Source organism: Lepisosteus platostomus, chromosome 9 (genome assembly GCF_059453375.1).
Source record: "Lepisosteus platostomus isolate fLepPlt1 chromosome 9, fLepPlt1.hap1, whole genome shotgun sequence".
Classification (NCBI taxonomy): domain Eukaryota; kingdom Metazoa; phylum Chordata; class Actinopteri; order Semionotiformes; family Lepisosteidae; genus Lepisosteus; species Lepisosteus platostomus.
Genome location: NC_142619.1, coordinates 48,264,984 through 48,277,759, shown reverse-complemented (window position 1 = coordinate 48,277,759; position 12,776 = coordinate 48,264,984). Strand labels below are relative to the sequence as shown.

The 12,776-nt window shown below is 38.6% G+C and overlaps 1 protein-coding gene and 1 long non-coding RNA gene across 2 annotated transcripts in view; one reads left to right on the top strand and one right to left on the bottom strand.

Moving 5' to 3' along the window:
• Positions 1-363: 363 nt before the first annotated feature.
• Positions 364-5,091, bottom strand: LOC148655135 (uncharacterized). Its single transcript, XR_015941195.1, has 3 exons — positions 4,827-5,091; positions 2,661-2,757; positions 364-691 (listed from the first exon to the last, which is right to left on the bottom strand). It is a non-coding gene; the product is annotated as an uncharacterized LOC148655135 (long non-coding RNA).
• The window catches only part of taf3 (TAF3 RNA polymerase II, TATA box binding protein (TBP)-associated facto), a 77,831-nt gene continuing 66,835 nt past the window's right edge, over positions 1,781-12,776 (top strand). Inside the window, exons 1-2 of the mRNA XM_088645352.1 lie at positions 1,781-2,149; positions 3,453-3,695. Coding sequence (XP_088501478.1) covers positions 1,984-2,149; positions 3,453-3,695 — 409 coding nt within the window. The 5' untranslated portion in view covers positions 1,781-1,983. The remainder of the gene's footprint in view (positions 2,150-3,452; positions 3,696-12,776) is intronic.

Here is a 12,776-nt window from a genome sequence, read left to right as displayed (position 1 = left end):
ATACCTGAAGTTCCTCATAAAATGAATTCTCCAAAAAAGTACAGGTAAGGGGTAAAAGCTCAAAACGTGATTGGTGGTGTACCACAAGGATCTGTATTGAAACCTCCACTCTTTATAACTTATATTGAAGATCTACATTACGGAATAGTGAACTTTTCATATTGGTGTATACTATCAAAGAATATTGTTATTGCTTGTGTATTTCCAGATGTACTATTTTAAAGTATAAGGTTTCTCCATTGATAAATGAATTAACTATTTTTATCATATTGTTTATGAAAAGAAATGATCACTTTGTGCTTGAAACAGGGACAATACCATCATTACTAAAAAATCAATAGTATTCAACAGTAAACCCAAAAGCAATTGACAAAAAGTGCTTTAATCTGCTTAATTAATGTAGTAACATTTCAAATAAAACAACTGTGTGGAGCCAAAATGCTTCACACTGGTTAATGTATACATTAACAAATGGAATAACTTGAATTTCAAGCTATGGGAGCTTTTGCCATATCTCAGAATTCACTGAAGCCCATTTTACAAATACTTAATGGTATCGGGCAAAAAAATGAATCAAAGCTTTCTAAAAGAACAAAAAGGATACTTAAAACCTTTGGTCTAGGAGTGTCCAATTCTGGTCCTGGATGGATGGTGTGATTGCAAGTTGTCTCAGTGTCTTAGGCAGCAGCACCTGAAAAACAGAACGAAGTCTTTAACTGGATCCAGTAAGAGCAAATTAAAGTAAACAAGAGCTTAGTTGGAAGGAAATAACTGCAGACACACTGGCCATCCTGTAAGTACGGGCTGATCCTTTACTGGACTTGGCACATGGACCGTGTGTATGTTGCTTTTTTCTCGTTTAAAATGCAAGAGCCGAGTTCTAAGTTGCACAACTGGACTGAATGAATTTAATAATACGAGGAATCGTAACATTTTATTTTCAGGGCGTAAAAAATGTTTAGTAATTGTGTTTTAACTATCATATTTTACAAGTGCTATAACGGTGGCACGGGGGGCGCACTGGTTAGCTTTGCTCCCTTACAGCCCTGGGGCCATGGGTTCAATTCCTGGGCTGCCATCTGCGTGGACCTTTTTGTCTTTCCCGTCTTCACAAGGGTTTCCTACTTATTCAATTCAATTCAACTTTATTGTCATTAAACTTACACAGGTGCATAGTATAATGAAAAGTGTTTCTCATTAGTCTGCTCCGGTTTTCCTCCTGCAGTCTAAAGGCATTCTGGTGGGTTAATTGGCTTCTGGGAAAATTGGCCCTGGCGTGAGTGAGTGCTTGTCTGTGCACCCTGACTGGCACCCCGCCCCGGGTATATTCCTATATTTGTGCTACTATATGATTATATTTCCTATGCTTGTGCCTGTTGCTTGCCCGGATAAACTCCGGCTTCCGGCTGTTTGTTGTTAAAATAAAAAAGTAAAAAGAACAAAATACAGGCCACGTGTATTTTTAAGTACTAGAAGAACAGCAGTTCAACAACGGTGATAAAAGAAACAAGATAACGGTTAATATATGCTACCGATTAAAAACACACGAAACCTTTTTTCGTACTGTTACAATTGGGAACTCGCACAATATTTTATAAGACCATTCGCCATTTAAAATAACACGACTGCGTAGGTTCTGTTGTTTTCATTTTAAAACGAATAACAACTTTGAACTTTGCGTTGTTTTGCTACAGGCGAGCATGCTCTTCATCTCAGACTTACGAGCTGATAGACGCGAAATCGAGTCTAACTTCTCACTGCTCATGTGCGGACCTCATCGATGTTCTCGGCAATGGTCTGTGAGTGGAATCAAGATGGCCGCTTCTGCATTAGCGCCAACCTATGGTTTATTTTAGATGTCAACAATACATTTATTGGCTGGACTTTGTTTTGATTCCTCTGGGTTTAATGCATCATGAGGACAAGAAACACCGTTCTTACCGGGAATTGAAAAGTTAAAGGTCCTAAAAAGGAACCAGCGGGATGTGTGAGAGCTATGCTCGCTCGCTGCTGCGAGTGTCCGTGGCGCAGATCTGCCAAGCTCTAGGCTGGGATTCGGTCCAGCTCACGGCTTGCGACCTCCTCACTGATGTCCTGCACAGGTATATCCAGCAGCTGGCCAGGGGATGCCATCGCTACTCGGAGCTCTGTGAGTATTTATGTGTGGATTTACAGTGCTATCGCTTTGCAACAACTCCACTCCTTCCTGCTTTCTCTTGATGAGGCCTAGTATGACAGGAGGTGCGTGGTAACATGTAGAGCACCAGCACAGAACCAACTTGTTTTACAGTAAGGAATAACCTGGCAAAGATGCTGCAGTCGCAAGTAAAAAGGGAACATTCTTTAAAACTTTTATTAAAATGTAGGCAAAAGCAAAGAAGTCAGCGATTCGGTTCCTATCCAAGTGTTTTTTCTGGTGCTTTCTGCCAGTACATCATTAGTTTCCTACAGGTGTGTGTGGCTAGCCGATGAGCCTCTATATCACATATCATCGGAAAAGGGAGGGAACTATATACACTTAGAAACCGACTGACTGGTCAGCAGAAACATAATTGTAGGATGATGTTTAAAAAATGTTTCGTTTAAACCGGAAAACGGTAAATGTACAGTAATGGGGTCCAGTGCGAAATGACACCTGAATATTTTCACATTTAACTTACTCAGATCTTCCATTAACCCGGTGTTCTCCGTCCTTGTTGCATATTGTTCTATCGAAGCAACAATTGAACAATTAGCTGCTGGAAGTGTTGTTTTTTCCTATCAAAAAATAATAAACTTGGGTTATTATACCAATTGTATAGAAATTATACTTTATGCTAACAGGAATCTACAAGACACAAATTTCATCAACCATTTAGTTTTTAATTTTGTTTTTAAGGATACATCTTACATGTGTATTCCAAACGTAAAACATCCGTTTTTTCCCACATGCTTTTATAAAAGCACAAACTCCAGCTTCTAAGTGATGAGGCATGGGCTGTGTACAGGTGGTTGTTTTGCCGAATTCGATCTCTTGGTTCTGAATGATTTTTCTGTTAAATAGAGGGAAGTGAAGTTGCATGCTTGAGGAAAACCTGATAATCAACAGATTTGCAGTTTGGACATCTTGAGTTTTTACAAAAGCTTTTCTGAGATCTTATTTATATAAGGGATACACAGATTTTCCTAGGCGGTATGCTTAGGGATGTTTATTGCACTGGCTCTGCATGAAGTTCATGTTCCTTTACCATAATGACTTTATTACAGTGATAATCAGCAGTTATTGTTCTTGAAACCATCAGCAACTAGGTGATACAAGCCCTTGCGTTACCTTAGAATTCATATTAGTATCCCTAGGTTCCTTAGAACATTTCTTCCAGGCTGGTTAAATTATCAAGGCACTGTCCCAAATGTTTAAGTACATTTAAATGCATGACAGACACATATTTAATAATTATCTGTACATCTTTCAGATGGCCGCACGGATCCTGTGTTAGATGACGTTGGGCAAGCATTCAAGCTACTGGGAGTGAACCTGAATGAGCTAGAAGATTATGTCCACAATCTGGAGCCGGTGGGCTTTGCACATCAAATCCCCTTGTTTCCTGTCAGCAAAAACAACATCTTGCAGTTCCCCCAGGCTGGCAGCAAGGATGCCGAAGAGAGAAAGGAATACATTCCTGATTATATGCCTCCCATTGTATCGTTACAAGAAGGTGGGAACATTTATATATCCATATATTTTAAATCATTGAAACCAGTAACATTCAGTCCTCCAGAGGCATTAGTTTCATGCTCAGCAGATTGGTTTGTACTGAGATGCACTATTTCCAAAAAGGTCTGCATTTTTAAAAATTGTGACGTTGTCTTAACTAATTTTGAAAGCTTTTCCTAGATGCTGTAAGAATTCCCAGCTTTCAAATGTGATTAATAAATATTATAATTAGTTTAAATTTGAATATTTTTATGAAATAATTTTAGATTGTCAAAATATTGCAGAAAACATATGTAATGTTCGTTGTCTGAAGCATTCAGATGTGCCACCTTTCCTATAAAAGGCATAGAAATTTTGAAAAGACCAAACATTTTCCACCTCCGCAACATCTTCAAACTATTCTAGAGTTTCAGCTGTGTTTGTGATAAAAGTTCTTTTGTCATTTGTTCCTGAACTTTCCTTCCTTAAGCTTCCAAAAAAGGTCTGTGTTTCTGCTGTGAGTATTTAGTTGTGGCCAGACAAGTTTAACTACAATAACTTAAAATTCAGCTGGTTTCATGTGTACAGTGAGATATTCTCTTTGACGGTGCTTAATGTACAGTAAATCTACTCCCTTTTTATTTTTGTGCATTATACATGCTTCTTAATGAAAATTGTATGAAAAATCCCTACATGCAATGTAAAATACAATCCCTTTCTTCTTTAATCATTTTGTAACATATTCATTTTGATGGTTAAAGATTCAGGTAGTACACCAATGTCACTCACTCTATAAAGCTACAGCGAAGATCAATTATGTAGTGATACCAATTCAATTAAGAGTATTAAAATGTAATTGTCCGGTGTTCTATCATAGATGTCCAAATGGCTTTTCACTATATTATTGTGAGGGCAGATATATGTCTACAATCACATAAAAAGTGTAAGAAATGTTATTTCATATATATATATAAGTGTTCCATTGATGATTATAGATGATAATTGTCCGGTCTTTGTTTACTACATTGTTAGTAATAACAGTACCTACTATGCAACTTAAAATTTTAGTAAAAAGACTTATATCAGTTAGCCCGTGCAGTTAGTTCAAACAGTGAATAATCAGTGAGTTTCTTTTTGTAACGCGTTTACTTACTGAGGGTCGCCTTTCTGCAAGAATCCTCTTCGCACCATCTTTTATCAAACCAGTTCACCAGCTTTCAAATCACGTGTGAAATTTTCTCGTTCATCCTCGAGCTTTAGCTTTTCTTCTGGATACAGTATGTTTAACATTTTCATTGTACATCCAGCAGAGTGCTCTTAAAGCTCTGTGCAATAACTTCAAGCACCACGTGTTCAGCTTTTTGACATTCAAATGTACGATTAGCAACAGTGTTGCAGAAACAGGAGAGCCAACTCCTTGACTGCAACATGTTCCTATTCCCTCTCAGTCAGTTAAAGGTCAGTTCACATACAAACAAGGAGTTTAATGCCCTCCCCATTTGTTGATTCTATTTTATTATGTTTCTTGGGGTTGGGTTATCCAAGAGATGGAAATGTATTGTATCACAGGCTGAACATACAGTGTGCTAAGATGCAGATTAATTTTTGCAGAGCTGAAATTGACGATGAAACAATTTCACTGATTTGCAACAAAACCTTTGCTTGTTTTTTCCAAATATAAAAACAGTGCCCTGTTACGGCTGATTGGGAGTTCAAAGTATAAAGCGTAAACCTTTCAGAATAATATTCCTGATGTATTTTGAAAATTTGTTGCTAGGTTTAAAAGTAGCTACTGATACTAGTAATTTAGAGCTTGTGACTGGATTCATCACTTTGTCTTCCAAAGGTTATATTCAATTGTGTGAAAATGATGGTTTTAAAAGTTATATTACTTGTCTTGAAAGTTTTTCCTAATGGAAATGAAGCAACTGGCCATGTTATCATTTGTCAAATTCATGCTAGCCGTGACAGTAGGCGGTGTAAAGTTTACCTGCTTTTCTGTCCACTGCAGGCTCATTATGTTATTTATTATAAGAAGCCTTGCCATTTAGACTTAAATATCTAAAGAAATAAAAATGACTTCATAAAGGGCTGGATTTCAGGTGGCTTCATATTAAAATGGCTGCAGGGGCTCCCATATCTATTCAAAATGTTTCTTTAAATATTAAGCATTTGCGTAAAGGGTAACATTCATGCCAAAGCACCAACATAAACCTCACCAAAGATTCATTAGCTTGGCAGCCAGGCATATCTTTCCCCAAAACCAATGTTGACAAATCCCAAGAAGCAGCTTCTTGCCTGTTGGGCTCCAAGTGCAGACACTGCTCTTCTTTGCGGGGACACACCGAGTGAACTGTCTTGGCTCTCTGATGGACAGCTCCTTTCACATGTGGGGTTTTGTTGCGGGTTGCCATAGACTCTCTTTTAAAACAGATCTCTTTTCTGATGTCAAAGCTGCCTGGGCCAGTCTTGGGACCGTTTGGACGTGCCTTCAGCAAGGGTCAGGATAGCAGCCGTGTTGACTTCCACAGACAAGGAAGGAACACAGAGGGAGACTCTGTTATACTGTCTCGTTGATAAAATAGAAGGTAGAGGAAGATAGTCCAGCTCACACCCACTGTATCCATATTGGGGTATTCAATTGGTCTATACAGTTTGGCAGAATGGCAGAATTAAATGTTTTTTAAAAAAGTCAGCAGAATGCCCTTTTCTTGCTTGCTGCCACCACGGCTATTGAAGTTATTAGGATACGATAGCTTTATGATGTTTATGGTGCACGGAGACCAAAGTGTCATCCATTGATCTTGATTCTACAGCTCCGACTTTGGCATAATGGTGGTTCACTGTTGTTCTTGCTTGATTATTCTGCTCTGATGGCACATTTGGTATTTCCTTTTTTACCGGCTCATACTGAAAATTATACAAAGAAGCCAGTCAAATCTGTTTTTCCCAGCAAATGAAAGGAAAGTATTCATATTGGACTCTAGAAAGACATTGTCAAGTTTACTGACCAGTCAGTCTTACTGCTTCATTGCCAGACACTGGAGTTTGACTTTTTTTTCCTCCCTCTCCTTTGTCTTGTGAATAATCATGCTGTTGAAATTTATTCTTGGACTTCTTTGCATGTAAGACAGTCTGACAAAGTTAAATGGAAAATTATGTGACTTATTCTGCTATTCTGGGGAGTTTATTCGTTGTTGTTGCAGGAGTACTTGCCTGAGGTGGATTGTTATGGGCTTATGGGTGCAAGTTTAAATGCTGGTTTGAAACAACAGAAATGTTGATTTTTCATGCTTCTTAAACAAAATTCACACTTTGTGCTTAACCCCTTTCTGAGAAGTAAATACCAGCCAGGCACACAGAGTGTGTAATTTCACACACTAAAGCAGATTACTATGCAGTTCTATTACATTATGAACAACTACCACCAACATAAACAATAAAAGACAATTTACTGGCGCTAAACTAATAAATGCATAACAAAATGAACTAGTAGTACAGTGTGAAGCACATTAGTATTACACTGTTCTCCTACACATGCATGGTTAAACAAGCAAGATGAATTGATGGCAGATTTCCATCCATCCGTATCCTAACCTCTATATCCAGTACAGCGTCGCGGGGGAGGCAGAGCCTGTCCTGGCAAGCAGCAAGTGCTAGGCGGGATACACCCTGGATGGGACACCAGTCCGTCACAGGGCGCACAGGCACGCACACACTCACACCAGGGCCACTTTTCCCAGAAGCCAGTTAACCTGCCAGTAAGACCTACCAGTATGTCTTTGGACTGTGGGGGGAGCCCCTGGACATGAACACGGGGAGACAACGCAAGCTCCACACTGATCACACCCACTGACCCAACACCCCAGGTCCAGGATTGAACCTATGGACAATTGAATCCCAGCAATACTAACCATTGCTCCAGCATGCTGCCCCAACTGGAGTCTTTTTGTCTTTTCAAGCAGCCAGTTAATTCAAATATGGTTCACCAAGAACTCCACGAAGCGTGATACCATAGTCAGGTTTCAGTGCATTAACCACTCTTGCCTGGCAATACATATGTTTGCAATTCCAGTCATACAAGGAGTACAAGCAGGAGCAATGGAGAAACATGATATGGTCAGATGCATGGGTATAACCAACCTAAAGAATCTCTACTGCCCCAAGTCTTTGGTTTCAAAAGTAAAGAGCGGTTCTGTAATGTTGTTGGGTGGGTTTTCCTGACATGGTCTAGGTACACGCATTCCCCTAGAAGGCAAGGTCAGTGCTGTCGCTACTTCATGGTCTTTGCCCCCCAATACAGCATTATCTCAGTCATGAGGGGTGTCTTGTGGGATGACACTGCCCCATCCATGGAGTACGTGGGGTCTCCCAGGGGTTGGATGTGTATGACACTGATATTATTAATATGTAATGGCCTTCTCAGACACTGGACCTGAGATCGGTGGTGAAATTATGTGGCATTCTAGAATGAGAGACCCGAGACAGTGTTTTTGACCTCCACCAATCATGTGAGTTGTTTGACTTTTTTGTGGATCAGTGGTCCTGCATCTTTCCTGAAGAATTCCCAATACTGTTAGTCCAGGTGGTACTGGACAAGTGTGGAGGCTTAAACACTAACTTTGCATTGGTGTTTCCGTTTTTATCTACTATCTGTATACTGCATCTGTCTTCATTGCTGCATTTGGACTGTAGGCAACATAAATGCATCTTTTTTATCATTCTTCTTCAGTACTGTAAATGAGCAAAAAGTGGTCTTGCCACATACTGTGAGCATTTTCACATTTACAGACATGTTGTTAATCTCTGAACTGAATGGTTCCGCTAATTGTATTGATTTTTATTGCACCGCACTGCCAAAAAGAGCAGCTGACGTCCAGAAAAACCCAGAACTCTTGTCATTGCCATTAAGGTTAAAACAAGCTATGAATTTAAATATTTTATTTCCTCTCCAGTCACTTCTTCTGTTACTTCAGAAGCTTGTGCCGAGCAGGAGTTTTGCTGTGATTGTAAACTGTCACAAAACATTCAGCAACCAGAGCATCAGAAAACAGCGTGATTTCTTTGAAAATATATTCTGTACTGGGCAGGTGCTTGCTGGAAGTGTTGCAGCATTGACAAAGGAGTGTTATGTTATTGACAGATAACTGCAGCTCAGGTCTTCCACACTAATTGTATAGCATTTTGAACACCGGGTTCATGGACCAGTACTTCTCGATTCCCAGCTTCACAACCAGACTCTAATATAATTTCCCTGCAAAGAAAGCTTTCATTTTGTTATACATAGGTTTTTGTTCACTTACTTGTTCTGAGCTGTCATCTCGGAGCTGTCTTTGGCATTGAAATCAGCTGCACAGCTTGTGACAATAGTGTCCATTAACAAATCTTGGAAAAAGAAGGACGAACAGTAGTGAATCAGGAGATAGAGTTTGGACTGCCAGCAAAGGCACTTCCTTTGCTGGGGTACCTTCCTCCAGCAGAATATCTAATATACATTACATAATATTGTTATGTAAGGACAGGGAAGAATAATTCAAAGTCAAAACTGTTGTTTAGCTTCACCCCATGTCTGCTGATGTTAGATTTTACAGTAAACTGTAAATTAATTGCAGTAGTTTTGCATGCTGAATTAAAGTAAATGCTTGTAGCAGTTAATAGGAAGATAAATATTACCTTTGGTGTTAGCAGTGATACTGAAGGTTGTTTCTGTTCAGAGTACCTAGCATTAATCTGTGCTGCATTGTTTTTATTGTATAAATTCTGTTCTTCGTAAGGTTCAAGTCATTCACTGCCCACTTCTCTTTGCTTCTCTGTTATAATATTTCACACAGTCATTAATCTGTCCCCCATCAGTGCAGAATGCACTTTTCACGCTGTGCATACTTTCTGCAATTTCTTTATTTTCTAAAACTATGTTTAATTGCATATCTAAATTAATTTTGTGATCTTAAATATTAAGTGTATTTATTAAATGTTCATGTTGATTTACTTTGCATGTGGTTTATATATTTGTGTATTACAAACCTACTTTGTGTTGTTTGTTCCCTAGTGATGTATCTAGGTAGGTTTTTCATTAAAAGCTCACATTTTTTGTGTCATTTTAGCTCCCCCTTCTGGACATGGCCTCTTCCTGCCTGTAGTTTGGCTTTCACTTACTGAATTGTCCCAGTAACTGTCTCCTTGTTCATTTTGCTGGCATTTCATTAGCTAGGTGTGCTGCCTGTGCCATGTTCATCAGCACCTGTACTACCTTCTCCCTGAACTCGGCATCAGACATGTTTCTGCTTTTTTTTGAGTAGGCTGAAAAAATTCACATAAAGAAGCCCCTTCTCATGTGGTGAAAACAGAGGCACTTCTTTAAAGAAATGACGGAACAGGTTATCTAGCCTTCTAGTCAATATGCAATTCTTTCAAGAAGTGATAGGGGTGGGACCTTTGGATCAAGTAAGCTAGTGCATTACTAAACAAACTAGACGGAATGATTGGTTGTTTGTTTTAGTAGTTTTGTAGTCTTTTAGCAGATGTGTGTCTCTCCGGGGAATACATCCCAAGCACACGTTTTAGTCTAAAAGGTTAACCCTCATGAGTGATAGACTGGTCCACAGAATTATATTAATTACAGTAGAAATAATATTGTCTTTTAAATGTTTGCACAAACTTATGTACGAGAGATAGGACTTTGACCTTCAGCACCCTGTTGGCTGTTGCAAGAAAAATGGAGAGAAGAACTTAACTTTTTGTGGTGTGTTTTGGCATAACTCTACAAAAGCATGAAAGACAAACGTACACAATGGCAAAACCACATAAGATCATGAAGCCTTGTTTATTGATCAAACACTAATAAAACATTATGGATCAATAAGTGATGTTTATTATTTAATATATGCAGATGTACAACATTAATTCCTTTCTCACAAGTCATAGACCGCAGCTCAGAACTAATCTTTGTGTGCTGTTTTGTGACCTGTGCACTTTTGTCGGGTTGCTGCTCTCTTTGCATTGCTTTCTAGAAGTGGGGAGTACAGAAGATCGCTTCAGCACTGCTTTTCCAGTAAATTGGTATTGTTGGTTTTACAACAAGGTGAATACATTTCAGACAGATCTTTCCATCAGTAGGCTTCCAGTCATGAGAGCAGCACAGACCGCCTCTGCCTTCTATTTGTTTTTTACTACAATTGAACTGTTTAGGTTGGAAGTATACGTATATCTAAAAACAATCGCATGGATCAGCACAACATCAGGCTTGAAGACCCACGACAGTGACAGAGTGAAATTCAATGTATTGGGATTGGCTTTCGTAGTGCTCCTGCCCTATCGCTCTGCCTGTCACTTCTTGCCATTCCTGCTGACCTCCCTCTTGTCCTGTTCGTGTCAGTCTGCTGGTTTCCTTTCTTGCTGATCACCCTTCCTCTGACTCCGAATCCTTCCATTGCCGCATCCTGATTTACATCTCCCAGATGCCAAATCCCAGCCATTTCTCATGAGTCCAAGTTAAAGAACACTCTCATGATGGGTAAATCATCATCTTTCTCATGATGGGTAAATCTAACACTTCTTGCCATTTGTCATTCAGTTACTGCAACTTGAATTTCAGGTAATTAAATCACTATATATTTCTTCAGTGTATAACGCAATTGCTACTAAGCATACAGGAATATTGGTTGTTGAAATAAGTGTAAAAAGCAGCAAACAGGTGTTATTTGTTCACTCAGACTCCCTTTATAGATCCATGGGATGCACATGAAGGTCTGATAACATTTAGTGGTGAATACTTTATCACAGAACTGTATTTTCATGAGTGTGGGATATTATTCATCATGTAACACATTTTATTGGAGATAAAATATAGTATAAAGATCTGGAACTATGTGTAGTTCTGGACATATGCCAAAACAGCATAGTTAATTTCTTAGAATTTGCAGGGTTCGGATTTTCAATTCAGGTTATGGTGGAGAGTATATGTGCAATAATAATCCAACTATAGTCATTGTGGAGATTAACATTGATTCATCCTGAAATTAACCCTAATTATTAATGTGTTTCTAAATTCCGTAAACGGGGCTTTTTTACTTCTTTTGCTTTTATCTCGCTAAGAAAATCAGAGAGTGAATTTCCCATTTTTGTACCAAAGCACAAAAATATGACTTCAAGGAGAGGAAAGTTGTACGTCTGCCATTTCTGAAAGGTGAATTAAAAATCCTAGAGGAGAATTCTTAATGCAGAAGACAAGGCAGTTCTAATACAAATGAGAGGAATGAGTTTGTAGGTTGCACTGAAATAAAAAAAACTACTTTTGAGGGAAAAAAGTGATAATGGTATTATAATCTCTAACTCTGAACATGTAAATCAAGTTTTCCCAAAAATCTGTTCATTCTCTGTATTTATACACCTTATACGGATTTCACCTTGTACGGATTTCTGCTATTTTAAGGAATTCTTAAACCCAGTGAATTTGCCTCATCTTACTCCTTAACAGGGTGACATTTATAGGAGCATGAAACCTTTGCAGCTGACAGTTTCTCAGTATATGCTGAAGCAGAAACCTCCAGTCTAAGATGGCATTCAGCCTAATTTGTTGCTAGCAGTGTGAGATGGTCAGCTACTCAATACTAAATTTGGTATTGAAATCTCTTTTCATAAAGGTCACAAATCAGCTCTGGTTTCACTTCTTACAAATGAAAAAGACCCACCAGAAAGTTCTATTATATTTAAACTCCAACAGGAAAGTTCTTATTTCCAAATCCTGGACCAAATCCCTCATGAGTTAGCGCCTTGGGTTGTGCATTTCTTAGATGCTGGAAAAGCATCTGATTACCTTGTATGGAACTGTTTACTGACTGTTTTGATGGCTTTTGAAGGCTTTGTTTTACACATTATCAGCATGAGTTAGAGACCAGAAACTGGTATAAAATATTTTTTGTCTGCAGATGAATAATAAAAATACTGTATACTGCAGAAATACTGTATGTAGTATTTATAATCGTATCTACACCTGGAACTACGGCAACACTCCATAGACATTTAAAAAAAGTGTCTACTTCCAGTAGTCTCCATTGGTAAATGACCCTAATGAATAACGCAAAAACCTGTTTATTTTTAAATC